This window comes from Nicotiana tomentosiformis, chromosome 12, assembly GCF_000390325.3.
Source record: "Nicotiana tomentosiformis chromosome 12, ASM39032v3, whole genome shotgun sequence".
In the NCBI taxonomy this organism is placed as follows: Eukaryota; Viridiplantae; Streptophyta; class Magnoliopsida; order Solanales; family Solanaceae; genus Nicotiana; species Nicotiana tomentosiformis.
In genome coordinates, this window is record NC_090823.1 from 74,238,986 (window position 1) to 74,258,367 (window position 19,382).

Genomic DNA, 19,382 nt, shown 5'->3' on the forward strand with positions numbered 1-19,382 from the left:
AAAAAATATAAAAAAAATTTGCTATTATTTTAAGAGCGACTGTACAATGTCGCTGTTTAGTTGTTAACATTTGCCCAATCTTAACATTTTGTATTCCAAATTGACCTACTTACCCTCTTCTTTCACCTTTTTATTGGAATGAGAAAGAGATTGGATGCCTTCCTCTTGTCTGTCCTTCCAGATAAAAATGATCACATAAGATTTGAAACATTTGACAAACTGCATCGTTGTAACAAAGGAACATATTTGAGTTAGTTCTCAATGGTCACATCACCTCCGATCCTGGTAAGTATATAATGATAACAGAAAAGTAACATAATAAATAAAGAATTAAAAGGAATAGTGTGATAGGAAGGGTCGCCTTGTAGGAGAGCCAGAGGCATGATTCTGACAAAACGAACCATCTTGTTACCATCAAAAGTACATCAAAATTTTCTTTTAACCTTATTTACTTGGCTGTACAGTACCAGCATGTTAAAGCATAAAGACTTCAAACAGAACTCTCACCAATTGTCTTTATTATTAAAAGGATTGTCAGTATATTTCTCAACAATCCTAAAAGTGATTAACCAACACCTTTTTTAGGAGAAGAGATAGCAACAGCAACAGCAACAAGAGCACTTCTTTGCAAACTAGCAGACGCTAATTCAGTTAGGCTCAGACACAACAGTACCAAATGACATCCAAGGCATAAAAGAGTCTTGACGCACAACAATGCAAACGCGTTCTGCACATGGCAACAGAATGTTACTTGGAATGACATTTATGACGGACACCAAATCCACCGTATGTTTCATCAGAAGACTGCATGACATTTATTATGTGAGGAAAATCAGCAGAAGCTTTAGTTACATGAGTTCAACAAAGAGGATCTATTTATAACAGACGACTTCTCCTCTTCAAGAGAGTGTGCTCAGCCATATTCATTTTGCCGAAGAACAGTCTCTACTGCTTTCCGTTCTCCATTTCTGATCGGCGAAATTCTGCACAGTCGGACCATGCGCTGCCCGAAACACGCAAATACCTCCACCAATCAAGTAAAGAAAACTATCAGAAACCACAAGGGTAAAATCCTACCCAGTAAAAGATTTTAGCTGCCATTTAACAAACAAGAAATTTTGCCTTCTGCAGCATTTACATAGTCTTTCCACCACAGCAGTGTGATTTCTCGTACATCCACTCTCCATTTCCTAGCCTTGGCATTCTACCTGAAAATGGACCACCACCAACTTCAAGGAGCTGTACAACTTATATTTAGTCTTTTCCTAGTCTGGTGCGGGAACATACACAGATCTATTTCCTTCAAACATGTTCTTCCATCCCCTTCCCTGCCAGTACGATGAGCTTCTGGACTTGCAATTCCAATCTACCTGCCTAGAACCCCACGAGAAAATTCTTAAACAATGTTACAAGCCTTTGCACTTCTATTTCAGTCCTCTGGCAGGAATTGTAGCCAGGCTCACATGTTCTTTCTGGTCAGAAACAAGTCAGGGGGGGAGGGGGTGTTATGTGGGGGAAAAAAAAATTGTGAATAAGCTTAGAAACTCAACCAGGGTCCTTAACCATTACTTTCTCCATCCAAAATAAATATTCTTACAATATGTGGAAGAGTCGACAAAGCGAAATTTCAAAGCCAACACGACCATTAATTTTGAACAAAAGAAATATGGAGGTCCAAGACTTCTACCAGTTACAAGGATTCAAAGGCCAAAAGCGTTTCCCACATGACTTTTACAAATTAACAGTTTAATGAATGGCAGTTGTGCAGTTTGGATTGCAAACTAGAATTACAGTTATAGTCCCTGCTGCTCTCTGTTTCAATGAAGGTACATAAACACAAAATAAAACTAATCAACACGGCAGAGATGTAAGACAAATCTAACACTAGTTCTTTCTTTCAATGATCAACAACAACGCAGTGAAATCCCACAAATGAGGCCTGGGGAAGGTAAAGTGTACGCAGACCTTACCCAAGGTAGGGAGGTAGAGAGGTTTCCAAAAGACACTCGGCTCAAGAACAGTGAAAATGAAGCAATAAACAGACAACCTTCTTTCATCGATAAACTTTCAAAAATAACACTAGCAACAAACGAAAGATATTCCCGGTTTTGCCTCTAAAAGTACCAAGGGAAGATAACAACAAAACCATTATATCTTACCACAAGACTAAAAAAATTGAAAGAACAGAAAATTAATACAGCCTGAAACATATAGGCTCAAATTAAAAGCCCCCATCTAGAAAAGAATGCACAAGATATCATATAGAACATTTGTACATCTCTAGCAGATGAGGGCAGCAAAGTACCTTACTGGCTTGGGCAGACAGTACGAGTATCTGAAGTACGGAAAATAAATTTGAAATTCTATGTATGCCAGGTTGTAGATAAGCTCCTCAACCTGCTTTCCTTGATACTGCAGTGACATTTGCAGATTTCAATTCTACAGTAAAAATTGAAAATTCTCTAATATAAATACGAAAAGAAACCAAAAAAATGTAGATTTGATTGTTTGGCAAGCAAGCCAAACGGGTTATGGGTATAAATGTTCCCAGAAGTGAGAACAGATTATACCATAAAACAAAAAGTCACAAAACAAAAATGAAAGCAACCACCAAGGCACTCCTACATAGGTAATCAGTCTCAAGGAGAAACAGGAGTAACCCAATGCATCGAGGAACAAGCTAACTTACATAGATAGTGTCAGCAAAAATAACAAATCAACAGTTTCTTTTCGGGGAAGAAAATTAAAGTTTTTTTTTGTACGTTAACTAATCAATAGTACTTAGCAAGATAGAGATCTTATTTTATCTTGCTCGGCAAAACTTATTAGATAGAAACCGGATAATACTTGCAGCCAGAGCAGAGTGGACTTTGCCTCTGTGACACGACCTAAAGCCAACATAACTTTGGAATAAACTTCAAAAGACATAACCTAAACCAAAATCTTAAGATAACAATGTCATCCACAAGAGGTGATAGTTAACATCATGTGCGTGAAACTTCATGTCCATGAGCAAATAAACATAATACTTAACAAATCTTATATATTTGGTAATAAATCCCACTCAGAGATGCTTCGGATGCACCTTAGCCTTACTTTTCACTGGCATTCAGTCATGTCTACATATTATTAGTAACTTTTATTATCAATATTAATTTAGCAGTCAATAAATTCAGAGAGACAACCTTAGTCAGTCCCTAAAACATGAAATGAAAATCATTCCTACAGAAGAAAACAATCACGCTGCGTGTTCATATTATCACCATAAAAGCTGGAAATTGAACTTCCAAAGTTAAATCTCTTAAACAATTTCGAAAACTTCATCATGATCGTCATCACATTTGAAACTGGACATCAATAAGACACGGCACAGAGTCCTATAATCATTCAGTACTAAGGTTTATCATCAAAAATAAATAAAAATCAGCCATGAGAGATATATTACTCCCTCCGTCCCAATTTATGTGGTGGTGTTTGACTCGGCACAGCATTTAAACAAGAAAGACCTAAAACTTGTGGTGTAAAGCAAATCATAGACATTTTTGTGGCTGTAAATCAATTCATTAAGGGCAAAGGAGGACTTCCAAAGGTAAATTGTTTCTAAATAGGGAAAGGTGACATTCTTTTTAGGACCGACAGGAAGAGTGCCGTATAAATTGGGACGGAGGGAGCATGTGTCATAATCATTTGTGGTCTAGCATTGATGTACTCATGTAGAAGGAGAGTGCCAGAAGAAAGCATGTGAAGTAAACAATAGTGAAGTGTCAAGTTGCTAACATGGGGAAAAGTGAAACGTTTAATACTGATGGGAAAGCAGATATGTCATCTTTGATTACTATCCATGTATCTAGAGATACAATCATTACCTTCAAATGTGCAATAATTTCAGTGAATTCTTCGTCAATGAAAAAGCTAAGAATTCCCCATCTGCTTTACACCATCATCTCTTGCAAACAGAATATGAAGATTAAAATCGACATACTATAAGTACGAAACAGATCCATATGTTTTGAGTAACAAAATCAATTTCAAGAAACTGTTTACACTGCCAATAGGAAATATTTTACATACACGAGTTTCAATTGAAACTGTTCCTTAATAGGTAAGCTCACTATGCCACCCCTGCCATGCGTGCAGTCTCAAAGAGTTTGATAAGGCACCAGCACCCAGTAAGTCAACCTGCAACAGATCTGATAATGCACAGCCAAAAGAATTGTTTCTCGATCTAATTGTCAGATAAGCCTGCTAAAAAACAGCTGAACTGATCGTCTTGCAAACAATTTTAGCAACTTCCTTTCAATCATAGCTCTCACCTCAACCACGTCAACCCCATGAGTATTAGAGAAAGCAAAACTCAAACAGTTACCGAGCACTATTCACTTATCTTAGCCAAACAATCCACCAGTTCCTAACATCCCTTGCTTCAGCTCCTTTCTTCGCTGCTCCTCAAGAGGATCTGGACTCTTCATTACTCTTCGCACACGCCTACAAACAAAACATAGAAAATCAAATAACTGTCCAAGGGGCTAAACATCTAATAATTAGCATTGACAGAAGTTTTACCTATCTTGTGCATGCTGTGCAGGGAAAGTAGGCATGAATTCTTTAGACTTGGGGAGAGGAACTTCACGAAACCACTCATGGTTTAAAGCAGCATCGGCAGTTATTCTCTGCAATGTCACACAAACAATAATCAAAAAGGATAAAGACAATGAAGTACAAAAATTTGATGTTCCCAAATGTAATGGCCATCACCTTCTCAGGATCATAAGTTAGAAGCTTATTCAACAGGTCAAAGCCGGCATCAGATAGGACTGGTAACCCCGTGAAGGATGTAGCGGGAAATTTTTTTCTTAAAGAATTAAACCTGACACAAACAAATCAAATGGTTAGTAGACACATGAAAATATTTTTCCAGTAATAGATTGTCATCAAAGGAGGCCAGAAAGCCAAACCAGAATCACCCAAAGCTGGAAGCCTGGGAAAACAGTGGCAAAAATAAAAAACATGAATCTCCAGCCAACAAGAACAGGGATAGAATATACAAGAAGATAATACTTACTGGTACTTTACAAAGTTGACCTTCACCCCAGGAAGTTTAGAAAACCCTGGCCATATTGTCTCATTTGGGGTTCCGAGAATTTTGAAAATCTGGTAAGAACAATCCAAGAAATGCATTAAGCTGACTTGTAAATGATATCCAACATCACGTAAAATTCTCCATAAGCTAGAAAAGATACCTTATCGATTTGATCAACTTCTGTTTTTCCATTGAAAAGCGCTTCTTTGGATAGCATCTCAGCCATGATACAACCCAGTGACCACATGTCGATTGCAGTAGAATATTGTTTGGCTCCCAAGAGAAGTTCTGGCGCCCTGTATGCATAAAAACTATTCAATCACTGGCTGAGAAAAGCCAGATGGGCGAGAACTCAATAGAAACCTTCATCTACATACAGACACACATCGACAGAAACATGAGTATCTACTTAAATATTTTCAAATTAATGAAGAACAAAAAATGAAGCTCACCTGTACCACAAAGTAACCACCAAATGAGTGTATGGTTTCAGGGGGCTCCCATATTGACGAGCTAAACCAAAGTCACAAATCTTCAACTCACCTCGGTTGTTTAGAAGCAAATTTGAAGTCTTCAGATCTCGGTGAAGGACCCAATTATCATGAAGATACTTGATACCCTGCAAAAGCTGGAGCATAAGACATTTGACTTCACTTTGGCTAAACGGTTGTTTCATTGTCTCCATTAATGCCTTCAGATCATGTTCCATGTACTCCATCACCATAAAAATGCTGTCAAGACTGCTTCCTACAACTACTTCTTTAACATCTACAATTGAGGGGTGATGAATAGAAAGAAGAATGTTTATTTCCCTTAGAGATGTCAAGGGAAATCCTTCTCGTTCCTTCTCCATCTTAACCTTCTTTAGTGCAACAATTTCTCCTGTCTTCTTATCTCTAGCTCTGTAAACAACACCATAGGTACCTTCATCTATCCTGTTAAGCCGCTCGAATTCATCGACACTTCTACACCCCTGCAGCATGTTTACGCTCCTTTGTGGAGGAAGTGCAGGCTCTGGTATACCACGAGAATCATGTTCATCTTCAGATTCTGTATCTGACTGGCTAACACTAGTACCATCATAATAACGGTCCTTATCCACATCCATTGAGTCATTCTTATCTAAATCATTGTCCTGGTAACTATCTCTGCTGGAAGACCTAATATGTTCATCTGAATCTGAGGACCTTGCTCTATTTCCTCCAGAGTTGTCTCTCTTGAGCTCCCCAAATTCTGGAGTTAGTGATTTCCTGTGTCCACCCATTTCAGCTGACTGTGAAACTGCTCGTCGCTTCTTCAATCGAGGCATATCATCATCTGAAATCAAACCTTCATCAGCTGGAGAGTCAGCGTCAGTTGCCCATCGAGATGCTCTTATAGTCGGCACGTATTCATCTTCTTCTACTATCCTGGCATCCTGCTCGGGCAATCGCTCTTTGTCAGGAGGTGGTGAACCTATGTCAACTGGGGATTCAGATGCATCAACATGTGAACCAAGTGCTGTATTTGGATTATGTTGGGACGGCCCCATGCTCTGAATAATATTATTATTATTATTCAACGGCGAGACCTGCTCAACCCTTTCTAAGGGAAGGTTAGGCGACTGGACAGATGACTTTGGCAATGGAAGCGGAGGAGGTAGCTTAGCAGCTGCTGGTGAATTTCTACTCTTCGACATTCTATTCGCTTCCTTTTCATCCCTATCCCAGATAATTGGAGAGAATTTTCGTTTCTTGCTCTGTACAGGTGACTGGTTCCCATTGGCCGCATTCTTGGTCTTCCGGTCCGAATCAATAGCCCCATCAGACCCACTCTCACTAGACAGTTCCCCAGGCTCTCGGTCAACAGCCCTGACACTAAACCCACTTCTCCCCGCTCCACCATCACTGCTACCAGAATCACTCCTGCTTGACATGGACCTATAACTGCCATTTATGACCTCCCTTTCTTTTACATCCTTCTGTCTCAACCTACCCCTATCTCGACTACTCCTGTCGTGAACTTGATCCCTATCAAAATCCCGATCAACGCTCCTAATTCGATCATAATCCCCCTTAGGATAACCAAGCTCCCTCCTTGAAACCTCGAACTCAGCCTCACGGCCCCTAAATTCATTATCCCTGTAACCACCATGTCTTCCAGCAGCCATAAGAACGTCTATGTATCAAAGAAAACCTTAATCCACCTATAAACCCTAACCCTAATTTCACAAACAAAGTCAACAAATCCTAGCTCGAAAAAAAACGACTTAGTTGAAAAAACAATAACAGATTACAGATCTGGTAAAAACTAATCAAATATCTAAAAATCAAATTGAATTTTTTTCCTTTTTTTCCTTTTTTCCTAATTTCTTTAAAAAAAACTCTCTAGAAACGACAGATAGAGACGGCGAAAAAACAGAAACCCTAGAAATTGACGATTAGAGTGTAAATTTACGGTCTTCTCCGGTATGTTATTGCTGAGATCGGAAAACTTACCGGTGAATCGAAGCAACCAGAGGCGGCGGCGACGAAGCTTTTACAGAGAGAGAAAAAGAGAGAATATGTGAGTTGTATTGCAAATTCGGAATATGAAAGCGAAGGGAAAGTCCCCAGACCGCGTAAAGAGGAGTTTTAGATTAGCTTCGAGTATGTTAATTGCAATTAGACCCCCTATGTTTATCAAATTGTTTATTTTGACCAATACATTTTCTTGCATGTCTCTTCAGCTACCGGAAGTCGTTCTCACGAGTTTAAATTTCATTGGGTAAAAGTAAATTACGAGGCTAATAGATTTTATGTTTTATCAAATATAAGTGGATCAGACAAAAAGGAAAATTTTGCCTGGATTTATTTATAGAAATGTACTGTTTTGAATAGTTTATTTATTTAGCAACATTGTCTTGAAAAACTCTCTGTCTGAGGGTTGTTCTAGTGGTAAGCATCCTCCACTTCCAACCAAAAGGTTGTGAGTTCGAGTCACCTCAACAGCAAGGTGGGGAGTTCTTGGATGGAGGGAGGAAGCCGAGGGTCTATCGGAAACAGTCTCTCTACCCCAGAATAGGGGTAAGGTTGCGTACACAAAAATTCTCCTCACCCTAGAAAGAGACAATCCTATAATTGGAATAGAAAAACTATTCAGATTGGAATAGAATAATTTATTCCTAAGGGATCATTGGTAAGGTGTATAAGAATAGTATTGAATATGGTGTATTAGTAATGTTTAGTTATATTGTAATTAGTTATGCTGGAATTATTTTCTATCGACTGTTTGATTTTATGTATTTAAAATAACATGCATTGCATAATTTTTTTTAAAAAATTGTTTACAAACATATGCTCCACATTCTTTAGCTTTGTATACTTTCTTTGCAAAGCTTTAGTTATTCATTCTAAAAACGAAAAAAAAAATATTATTACGAGAAAGTACATCTTGTGTGTATTTATGTTGGATTTTAACCCATTTTTTACTTTCTTACCCGAAATAGTCATTATCGTATATAATATGTAAAATTTCTTTCACTAATTAGACTAAAATAAAATACCCATCTTACGGACATTTCTCAACTCTCAACACACCCAATTCTCTTCCCTTTCTCTAACGCCTCTCTTTTTTCTATCTCTAACCCACCCAGATTTAGATCTTAAAAAATCTATAAATATAATTAAATTTCTCTTCAATTTTTTAACAAAGCCACCATAGTAGCTTCATTTATCTAAGGTCCAAATAGAGATCCACATGATACAAATAAAAACTTCATATCCTTCTCACAAACCAAAAAAAGAATAGATAAAGATAGAAGTTCAAAAAGCCTACATATTCTGGAATAAGGTCCTCAGGAGCCCATTAATGGTGGAAAAAAGGGGGCGTCAATATGTAAGAAGAAAAAATAATCATAGTTGCACTCACAAATATTGCCCAAGATGACTGATTACCCTCTTACTTAAAGGTCTCAGCATCATTTGATAGGGGTTTCACTAGTAGCAGCAGCAAACTAAACTTTATGTTATTGTTGTGCTTAGTGTGACGTGTAGGCGAGTGTAATGAGTGATGTATGTAAGACGATAAGGTAAATTTTTAGATATGAGATCTAAGTTGGAAAGCATTTGTGGATTTTTGGCATTTTTTGCATCTTTTTTTGTGTCTGGGGTAATTTTGGTATTAAAATAGAGGTGTAGTGGTAGACATAAGGTATTTTCTAATATACATACGATGTAACTTGTATTTATACATACTTACACAATGTTGTATAATTGTGTATATTTGTGTATAATGTGGTATAATTATATATATATTTTTAGTGTATAAGGGTGTATATATGTTGCTAGTGTATAATAAGCCGCCATAAAAATTTAACACTTTCTTCTCTTTTTCTTCTTTTTCTTATTTTTCTGGTATACATTATTATGCATTCCATATACAAATTTATACAAAGTTCTGCATCATTATACATGTACTGCATATGTACAGTTAAAATTGAAATTGAGGATTTTGTGTTTTTCTTTATTTGTTTATCGAACAATCGATTTATAAAGTCGATTTTCTTGTTGATTTCTTTGTTAAATCATGAACATGCATCAAATTTTTTAAGCTTTTGTTTTTTATTTTTGCTATTTAAAACTTGGGGAATAAGAGATTTTAGGATTTTTCAAGTTGAATTATGGATGGTATGCCTTTTTAATCAAACGCCAGACATACTTCCATAAACGCTTGAACAAAAACTGGGACAGGGACATTGTGTTGGATGATTTAGAGCACTTCGAGAGTCGTCACGACTTTGAGTATTGTAGGCATATAAGAGTTAAGAAGGTCGAAGGGTTTATGTGGAGGATGAGCAGGGGATGAGCAACCGAGCCATATGAGATTTCAGTGAAATTTCGGAAGAACACGGGCAAGGCAGGCTTAGAGTGGCTTGGTTTATTCAATGCCATTTTGAGGAAGAAGAAGATGATCCTTTTGTACAAAGGTGATTTCCAAAACTGTAACAACCATGTGGACATCAAGTTGCGAAGCCATCCTATGAAAGTCTGGAAGAGGGTAGTGGAGTTGAGGGTGAGGAGGAGTGTGTCTATTTTCGAGAACCAGTTCAAATTCATTCCAGTGCTTTCAATTACAAAAGCTATTTACCTTGTTAGGAGATTGGTTGAGTAGTACGAGGAAAGGAAGAGGGACTTACATATGGTGTTCATTAACTTAGAAAAGGCTTACGACAAAGTCACGAGGGAGGTCATATGGAGATATATAGAGGTCAAAGGTGTATCTGTTGCATACATTACGGTGATTATGGACATCTATGATGGAGCTAAGACCCAGATGAGGACAGTGGGAGGAGATTCACATATTTTCCAATTTTGATAGGCCTGCACCAAGGATCAGCACTTAGCCCGTTTGTATTTTCCCTGTAGATGGAAACTTTAACTCGTCATATTCAAGGGGAGGTGTTATGGTGCATGTTATTTGTAGATGACATTGTACTGATTGACAAGATGCGAGGTGGTGTTAGTGGGAAGTTGGAGGTTTGAAGGCAGACCTTGGAGTCTAAAGGTTTTAAGTTGAGCAGGACCAAGAAAGAATATATGGAGTGCAAATTCAGTGATGTGATCCATGAAACGGACGGGGATGTGAGGTTTGATACACAAGTCATCCCAAAAAGATGAAGTTTCAATTATCTTGGGTGAGTATTCCAAGGAAATGGAGACATTGACAAGAATGTCACACATCGTATAGGAGCGGGGTGGATGTAATAGAGGCTCGCTTACGGTATTTTGTGTGATAAGAATGTGACACCAAAACTCAAAGTTAAGTTCTACAGAGCAGTAGTTAGACCGACTATGTTGTATGGGGCAGAGTGTAAGCTAGTCAAGAACTCTAATAGCCAGAAGATAAAGGTAGCAGAGATGAGGATGTTGAGATGGATGTGCGGGCATGCCGGGATAGATAAGATTAAGAATGAAGTTATTCGGGTCAAGGTGGGTATGGCCCCTGTGGAGGATAAGATGCGGGAAGCGAGGTTAAGATGGTTCGGGCATGTGAAGAGAAAAAGCACAGATACCCCAATGAAGAGGTGTGAGGGTTGATCTTGGCGGGTCTTAGGAGAGGTAGAGGTAAGAAAAAGAGGTATTAGGAAGAGATGATTAGGCAAGACATAGAGATGTTTTATCTTACCAAGGACATGACCCTTGATAGAAGGGTGTGGAGGTCGATAGTTTGTAGAAGGTTAAATAGTCAAGTGTTTTCCTCATCCATAACAGTATTATTAGTGTTAATCTTGTATTTTCTTAGTCGTAGATTTTTATTACTAGTTATTGTTTCTTTCGCTTTGATATTTTTATAAATGATAGCTCGTGTTACTTCTTGTTGCTATTGCTTTGTTTTTCCTCTTTCTTTGAGCCGAGGGTCTATCGGAAATAACATTTCTATCTTCTCTAGGTAGGGGTAAGGTCTGCGTACACACGATCCTCCCTAAACCCCACTTGTGGGATTTAACTGGGTTTGTTATTATTGCTGCTTAATTTGTCAACTCATTTGGATTTAGAAATATAAGAAGTTATTTATAATTTTTAGAGGGAACAATAACAGTAGTTGGTTATGTGAAAAAAACTATTTTTCGGATCTTGGCCCCTTATCTTTTGAGCTACAAATTTGTAAAGTTATAACTGGGCCATCTAGTTGCAATATATGTGTGTAAGTTGTGCTTGTGTTCAATTATCTCAAAAATAAATGTGATAACATATATTTTTAAATCTGGTAACATCTCTATCTATTAATTAGAAGAGATATTTGGAAAGTAGAAAATCTATGGTTACGTACATTCGTGATGTATGACTTGGTACGAAAAGGATAATGATTCTTTGCGACTACTTATTCCCATCTTATATGTACTACTGAAAAAGAAGGATTATTGAAAGGGAAGAAAAAAGCAGAAGAAGAAAGAAATTAAGGAAAATGACTAACAATTAACAGATGACGCATATTTTTAACTGTAATGACCAGATAAGTTGTTTTAAGTTCTAGCTTTCATTTTCATGATTTGAGGCATTGAATAGCTTCATTTGATGTTTCATGACCTGTGTGCATGGTTCGTTTCGATTTTCGTAAAGCTTAGATGTGTTTTGAAAGAGAAATTCTAATTCTAGAGCTTTAATGTTATTGGAGTTGACCATGAAAAACATTCTTGATAAACAATCTTAGATTAGTGTTTTGACGATTCTGGTAGGATCATATGATGATTCTAGACTTATACGTATGTTTAATTTGGTCCCGAGTGACCCTAGGCCGTTTTCGTGCTTATAATCGCAAGTTGAAAATTTAAGTTATGAACATTTGAAATCCTTGAGTTTTGATAGTTGATTTTTAGTTTTGATGTTATTTTTGATGTTTTGAGCTTACAAGCGAGTTTGTGTGTGATTTACATACTTTTTGGATGATTGGATAAGATCCCGAGGGGCTCATGTGAGTTTCGGATTAGTTTCGAAATGTTTGATAAGTTTTACCATTGTTGGTGCTGATGTTGTCGCAATTGCCATGATCAGCTCGCAAATGCGAGGTTCGCATCTGCGAATATCATCTCGCATTTGCGAAGTTCTAGGGGGAAGCTCAGTATTGCAATTGCGATGCTGAGGTTCGCAATTGTGAAGGAACTGTCACAATTGAGACTGTGTATGCGCATGGGGAATTTTTGCATTTGCGATTAGTAGGTCGCATGTGCAAGCTGCACAATTGCGAATAATATTTTACAATTGCAATGTCTGCACCTCGATAAAAATTTAAGGGTTTCGGGATTAGCTCATTTTATACCATTTTTGAGACTTAGACTACGTAAGGAGGTGATTTTTGCGAGTATTTTCTTCTCAACTTCAAAGGTTAGTAATTTTAACTTAGTTTTAATTTATCTCTACGATTTTCCATAGATTTGTATCCCTTAATCTAGGATTTCAAAGAGTAGAAAATAGGATTTTGGGTAGTAACTTAAGAAAGTAAATTTTGGAGATTTAGACCTCAATTAAGGTCGGATCTTGAAATAAAATATATATTTGGACTTGGGGAAAAATGGGTAATCGATAATTGGTCTTAATTTCGAATTTAGACTATATGGACCCGAGTTGACTTTTTATTGACTTTTTCAAATATGATAAAGATCATACCTTTTTAGTATTAATAGGGTTCCTTATGCTTGTTTTGAATTATTTGAGTATTATTTGACTAGATTCGGATGGTCTAGAGGCTTGTTCTAAAAGGAAAGCGGTATTGGAGAATTGATTTGTTCCAAAAAAGTAAGTGTCTTGTTTAACCTTGATTTAAGGGAATTAAAAAGTATTTGGGTCTATTTGCTACGTGCTAAATGTATTGGGGGCGACGTATATGTGTGGTGACGAGTGTATATGCGTTGCTATGGGTTAAGCATGCAGGTAGAATTAGCCTTATTCATGTATTATTTCCTCTATGCTTTAATAGTTCATGAAACCTCTTGATTATTAACATACATATTGTTTAAGTTTTGATGAAGTATCTGAATATTATGGTTCTTGAAATGTTGGCTCGCCAATTGGTACAAAAATTAGGATTGCCCCTCATTATGTATTATGCTTAATCACTCTTTTTGATGTTATTTATGCTTCCTACCTTTTTTGGTGTTGTTTTATGTATGCTTGGAGAGGAAGATGAATTGCATGAAGGTAATTGCGTGCTTGTGAAGAAGAGTAACTTATGCACGAAGGATATTTCTGTGCTTCATGATATCATTATTATTGCACGAAGAGTGTTTTCGCGCTTGGTGTGTAAGAGTGATATGTATATATGTTCACGAAAGGTGTCACCGTGCCGGTGAGGATGAGAGGTAAATGCACGAAGGGTGTTGGCATGCTATTTGCATATGATATCTTTTATCCCTTGCTTTTATTATGCAAATTTATGGACTTGGCTATGTTGTTTCATGGTTAACGTTTCATTCTCTTGGATTTAAGTTGTTGTAAAAGGCTTGGTTGTGTTATTTGAGAAAACACGATAGTTACTTCTCTTAGTTGATTCTTTCACCATTCCTCATACTTATTCTTGTTATTTTCTCTTGTTTATTAACTGCACATGTTTATATAGTAGGTATTTTGTCTTAGCCTTGTCACCACCTCATCGGGGTTAGGCTTGACACTTACTGAGTATATTAGGTCGGTTGTAATCATACTACACTTCTGCACTTATTGTGCAGATTCACGCGTTGGTCCTAGTGGGGCTCCGAGGGGTGTGACTATCTTGGACATATGAGAGACTCAAGGTAGTGTTGCATACCTATTTTCAGACTCTAGAGTCACTTTCATTATTATTGCTAATGTTTACTTGTATCTCCAGATGGTCAGATTCTAGTTTCGGTTGAACCGATAGGGCCAGCTCAAGTCCCAAAAAGGTTCATTACTACCCAACACTTCAGAGCACCTTGGTTTGTATGATTGATTTTATGGAGATCATGGCTCATGCAGGTGTACTTCCTATGGCATCGATTATTTATCGGGTTGGGGGAAGAGCTTAGACTCCCGCCACTCACACTCTAAAACAGATGGTGCACGAGTATCAGACGACCCCAAGAGTGTTACCAGTGTATTATTGCAGTGCAGCGTAAGGTTAGACCCGCGATGTCAACTGAGGAGTTGAAGAGGATGTATAGGTTTCAAAAGTTATTTCCTCCTCACTTAAGTTGTGCGCCTCCAGAGGATGTCCAGGAGCTCTTGGACCGATGTTATGAGATCTTGCACAATTTGGGACTGGTTAAGTCTAATGGAGTGGACTTCACTATTTTTTAGATGCAAAAGGTGGTGGGAGACTTATGAGGTGGGTAGACCAGTAGGGTCACCTCCTCTTACTTGGGTTCAGTTTTTACAGCTTTTCTTGAAGACGTTAATCCCGCTTACTCAGAGAGATGACCTACACAGTCAGTTTGAGCATCTTTAGCAGGGTGATATGGTAGTCACCCAAAATAAGATGAGGATTTTTTATTTGTCTCATCATACAGCTATCCTGAACCCTACTAAGAGGGAGAAGGTACAGAGGTTCATAGAGGGGTTTGATTATGGTATTAGGCTTCAAAGGGCTTGAGAGGCCAAGAATGAGACTTCATTCACTCAAGCAATTGAGATTTCTAGGAGGATTGAGTGCATTCGTGGCAAGGGGAGAGAGGTGACGTCTGATAAGAGGCCTCGTCATTTTGGTGGTTTCAGTGGTGCCTCGTCTAGAGGCAGGGATCATTTTGGTAGAGGTCATGCTATCCGGCCAGTTCAAATAGCACTTCGGGTTCTAGTGGTACTTCAGTTGGCCATGGTACTTATGGTCCTCGCTCTGAGCAGCCAGCATTCAGTGCACCTCAAACTCCCATTAGTATAACTCTGATATAAAGTTACTATAGGGGTCATTCGGGTCGTTAGGGATAGCTTCAGGTTCAGCAACCACGTCAGCAGAGGGGTTACTACGAGTGTAGGGATTTGAGGCATGTCGCGATATTTTGTCCCAGGTTTCAGAGTGGTATGCCACAACAGATTACTCGTGCTATGATTCTGGTACCAGTTGCTATACTACTTGCCTAGCCAGCTAGGGTTAGAGGTCATCCAGCTAGAAGTGGAGGTCGTCCAAGTAGAGGTCACCCTAGAGAAGCAGGACATGCCGGTGGGGACCAACCCCGTTATTATGGATCTCTCGGTAGGCTTGAGGCAGAGTTGTCTGATGTAGTCATCATACGTGTTATCATTGTCTGTCATAGAGATGCTTCAGTGTTGTTTGATCCGGGTTCTACCTATTCATATGTGTTATCATATTTTGCATCACACTTGAGTATGCCTCGTGATTCTCTTGATATTCCTATTTCTATGTCTACATTGGTTGGGGATTCTATAGTAGTTGATCGGGTGTACCGGCCTTATGTTGTTACCATTAATGGTTTTGATACCATCGTTGATCTTTTGTTGTTGGATATGGTGGATTTTGAGGTGATTCTGGGTTTGGATTGGTTGTCCTTGTATCTCGTTATCTTGGATTGCCACACCAAGACTGTGACTTTAGCTATGTAAGGGTTTTCTAAACTAGAGTGGAGGGGGACCTTGGCCATTCTACGAGCAGGATGGTTTTATTTTTGAAGGCTCAACAGATGGTTTAGAAGGGGTGTTTAACATATTTGGCTTATATTCGAGATTCTAGTGCAGAGGTTCCTTCTATGGACTTAGTACCGGTTGTTAGGGAGTTTCCAGAGGTGTTTCTATCGGATTTACCTAGCATGCCACTTGATAGAGATATTGAGTTTTGTATTGACTTAGTTTCGGGCACTCAACCCATTTCTATCCTGCCATACTGTATGGCTCTAGCTGAGTTGAAGGAACTGAAGGAGTAGTTGTAGGATTTGCTTGATAAAAGGTTTATTAGACCGAGTGTTTCTCTTTGGGGTGCACCAATGTTGTTTGTGAAGAAGAATGGTGATTCTATGAGGACATGCATTAATTATCGATAGTTGAACAAGGTTACAATCAAGAACAAGAATCCATTGCCTCGTATCAATGATTTGTTTGACTAGCTTCAGGGTACCAATGTGTTCTCCAAGATTAGTTATAGTCTAGTTATCATCAGGTGAAGATTAGTGCTTCATATGTCCCTAAAACAGTTTTAAGAACTTCTTATAGTCATTATGAGTTCTTGGTTAATTTCATCTGGTTTGACTAATGCTCCAGCGACTTTCATGGATTTGATGAACTGAATGTTCAAGCCTTATTTGGATTCCTTAGTGATTGTATTCATTGATTATATTCTGGATTACTCTCGTAGAAGAGAAAAGCATGAGCAGTACTTGTGGGTTGTACTTTAGACTTTCAAGGATCGTCAGCTTTATGCCATGTTTTCGAAGTGCGAACTTTGGTTGGACTCAATTGCATTTTTGGGTCATGTTGTGTCTAGTGATAGTATAAAGGTTGTTCCTAAAAAGATTGAGGCGGTTCAGAATTGGCCTAGACTTACTTCAGCTATAGAGATCCGAAGTTTCTTGGGTTTGGCAGGCTACTATCGTCGCTTTATTAAGGGATTTTCATCTAATGCAGCTCCATTGACCAAGTTGACTCAGAAATATACTCATTTTAGATGGTCTGATGAATGTGAGAAAAGCTATCAAAAGCTCAAATTTGTTTTGACTATGGCTCCAGTATTGGTGTTGCCCACATTTTCGGGGCCTTATACCGTGCATTGTGTGCTTCGCGCATTGGTCTCAGTGCAATTGTGATGCAGTATGGTAGAGTGATTACCTACGCATCTCGTCAGTTGAAGACCCATGAGAAGAACTATATAGTTCATGGTTCGGAGTTGCCAACTATTGCGCACGCTTTCAAAATTTGGAGGCACTACTTGTACGATATATCATGTAAGGTTTAAATTGATCATTGGAGTCTCCAACACTTGTTCAAGTAAAAGAATTTGATATTTATGAGCCTAGTCGGATTCTTGCTTGTGCTATTGCATAGTCGTCCTTGTTTGTGCGTATTAAGGCTCGCTAGTATGATGATCCACATTTGTTTGTGTTACAGGGTGGAGCGAGGTGTCCTGAAGAAGGTTGTGATTTGAGATAATGGTGTTATGCAGCTTCAAGGTCGGATTTGTATTCCGAATGTTGATGGCTTGAGGGAGTTGATCTGCCGGGAGGCACATAGTTCATGGTATTCTATTCACCCAGGTGTCACGAAGATGTATCATGACTTGAATTAATATTATTGGTGGTGCAAGATAAAGAAAGACGTTGTTGGGAATGTTTCACGGTGTTTGAATTGCCATCAGGTGAAATATGAACATAAAAAATTAGGTGGTTTGACTCAGAGGTTGGTTATACCAGAGTAGAAGTGGGAGCACTTTACTATGTACTTTGTAGTGAGATTACCACGAACTTTGAGGAAGTTTGATGCTATTTGGGTTATTGTGGACATGACTTGCCATATCTGCATATTTTATTCCGGTGATGACTTTTTACACTTTAGAGGAGTTGGTTTAGATCTACATTAGAGAGATTGTTTTTTTGCATTTTGTGCCCATTTCGACCATTTCAGAGCATGGCACTCAATTTACATCGCACTTTTGGAGAGTTGTCCAGCAAAAATTGGGCATGCAGGTGGAGTTGAGCACTACACTTCACCCTCAAACGAACGACCAGTCTGAGTGAACTATTCAGATCCTTGAGGATATGTTGAGAGCCTATGTTGTTGACTTCGGAGTCCATTGGGATCAGTTTCTACCATTGGCAAAGTTTGCCTCCAACAACAACTATCAGTCTGGCATTCAAATATCAATGTATAGGCTTTATATGGTAGGCGGTGTTGTTCTCCTATTGGTTGGTTTGAGCCTGGTGAGGCTAATTTAGTGGGTATGGATTTGGTTTGTGATGCCTTAGATAAGGTGAAGTTGATTTGGAAGTGTCTTCGGACAGCGCAGAGTAGGTAGAAGAGTCATGCGGACAAGAAAGTCCGTGATGTGGCTTTTATGGAGGGCAAAAAGGTACTTTTAAAAGTTTTGCCTATGAAAGGTTTGATGAGATTTGGGAAAAAGGGAAAGTTAAGCCTGAGGTTTATTGCTTCGCTTGAGGTGTTCGAGAGAGTTGGGAAGGTTGCTTATAGGTTTGCATTACCTCCCAGCCTAGCAAGAGTACATCCGGTATTTCACTTTCGGTACTTTGGAAGTACCATGAAGAAGTCACATGTTCTGGACTTCAGCACGGTGCAACTTGATGAAAAATTGACATATGAAGAAGAGCTAGTGGTTATTGTAGATAGGCAGGTTCAAAAGTTGAGATCTAAGGACATTTCTTCCGTGAAAGTGCTTTGGAAAGGGCAGCAAACTGAGGAGGGTTACTTGGGAGTCCGAATCTGATACGAGGAGTAGATATGCATCTCTTTAACATTCAGGTACATTTCTATGTCCGTTCGACAATAAATGTTTTTTTTAGAGGTAGAGAATGTAATGACCCGATATGTTATTTTGAGTTCTAGCTCTCTGTTTCCTGATTTGAGGCCTTGAATAACTTCATCTGATATTTTATGACTTGTGTGCATGGTTCGTTACGATTTTCAGAAAGTTTAGACGTGCTTTGAAAGAGAAATTCTAATTCTAGAGATTTAATGTTATTGGAGTTGATCATAGTCAATATTCTGGATAAATGATCTTGGATCGGTGTTTTGACGATTCTGGTAGGTTCGTATGATAATTTTGGATATGTACGTATGTTTAGTTTGGGTCTCGGGTGATCCAAGGCTGTTTCGGCATTTATAGTTGAAAGTTAGAAATTTGAGTTATAAACATTTTAAATCCTTGATTTTTGATA

General features: G+C 38.4%; 2 protein-coding genes across 9 annotated transcripts; one reads left to right on the forward strand and one right to left on the reverse strand.

Annotated features, from left to right (window-relative positions):
* Nucleotides 1-391: 391 nt before the first annotated feature.
* On the reverse strand, nucleotides 392-7,661 carry LOC104088505 (cyclin-dependent kinase G-2). 8 transcript variants are annotated; one of them, XR_011413098.1, is made up of 9 exons: nucleotides 5,533-7,660; nucleotides 5,241-5,376; nucleotides 5,063-5,151; nucleotides 4,756-4,867; nucleotides 4,564-4,670; nucleotides 4,072-4,485; nucleotides 3,867-3,946; nucleotides 2,306-2,412; nucleotides 392-1,374 (listed from the first exon to the last, which is right to left on the reverse strand). XR_011413098.1 is itself a non-coding variant. In XM_009593183.3 (7 exons), exons 2-7 carry the CDS (start codon nucleotides 7,227-7,229, stop codon nucleotides 4,386-4,388), a joined length of 2,241 nt encoding a protein of 746 aa, XP_009591478.1. In that variant the 5' UTR covers nucleotides 7,230-7,280; nucleotides 7,558-7,650; the 3' UTR covers nucleotides 4,008-4,385. The 8 variants fall into 8 exon arrangements, 3 of the variants coding, with proteins under 3 accessions (XP_009591478.1, XP_018623727.1, XP_033509942.1); XR_011413096.1 differs by having other exon boundaries at nucleotides 392-1,472; XR_011413097.1 differs by having other exon boundaries at nucleotides 392-1,472; nucleotides 2,306-2,439.
* A 10,883-nt stretch (nucleotides 7,662-18,544) lies between these two features.
* LOC138902872 (uncharacterized) lies at nucleotides 18,545-18,931 on the forward strand. The gene has a single exon (XM_070190774.1). It carries the CDS (start codon nucleotides 18,545-18,547, stop codon nucleotides 18,929-18,931), a length of 387 nt encoding a protein of 128 aa, XP_070046875.1.
* The last annotated feature ends 451 nt before the right edge of the window (nucleotides 18,932-19,382 follow it).

Excerpts from the sequence above, each read along its gene's own strand:
- LOC138902872 (XM_070190774.1), top strand. The coding sequence starts at position 18,545 with ATGGAGGGCAAAAAGGTACTTTTAAAAGTTTTGCCTATGAAAGGTTTG.
- LOC104088505 (XM_018768211.3), bottom strand. The coding sequence starts at position 7,229 with ATGGCTGCTGGAAGACATGGTGGTTACAGGGATAATGAATTTAGGGGC. Across the intron at positions 5,152-5,240 it reads AAGTTGATCAAATCGATAAG|ATTTTCAAAATTCTCGGAAC; the intron begins GTATCTTTTCTA and ends TGTTCTTACCAG. Across the intron at positions 4,868-5,062 it reads GTCAACTTTGTAAAGTACCA|GTTTAATTCTTTAAGAAAAA; the intron begins GTAAGTATTATC and ends TGTTTGTGTCAG.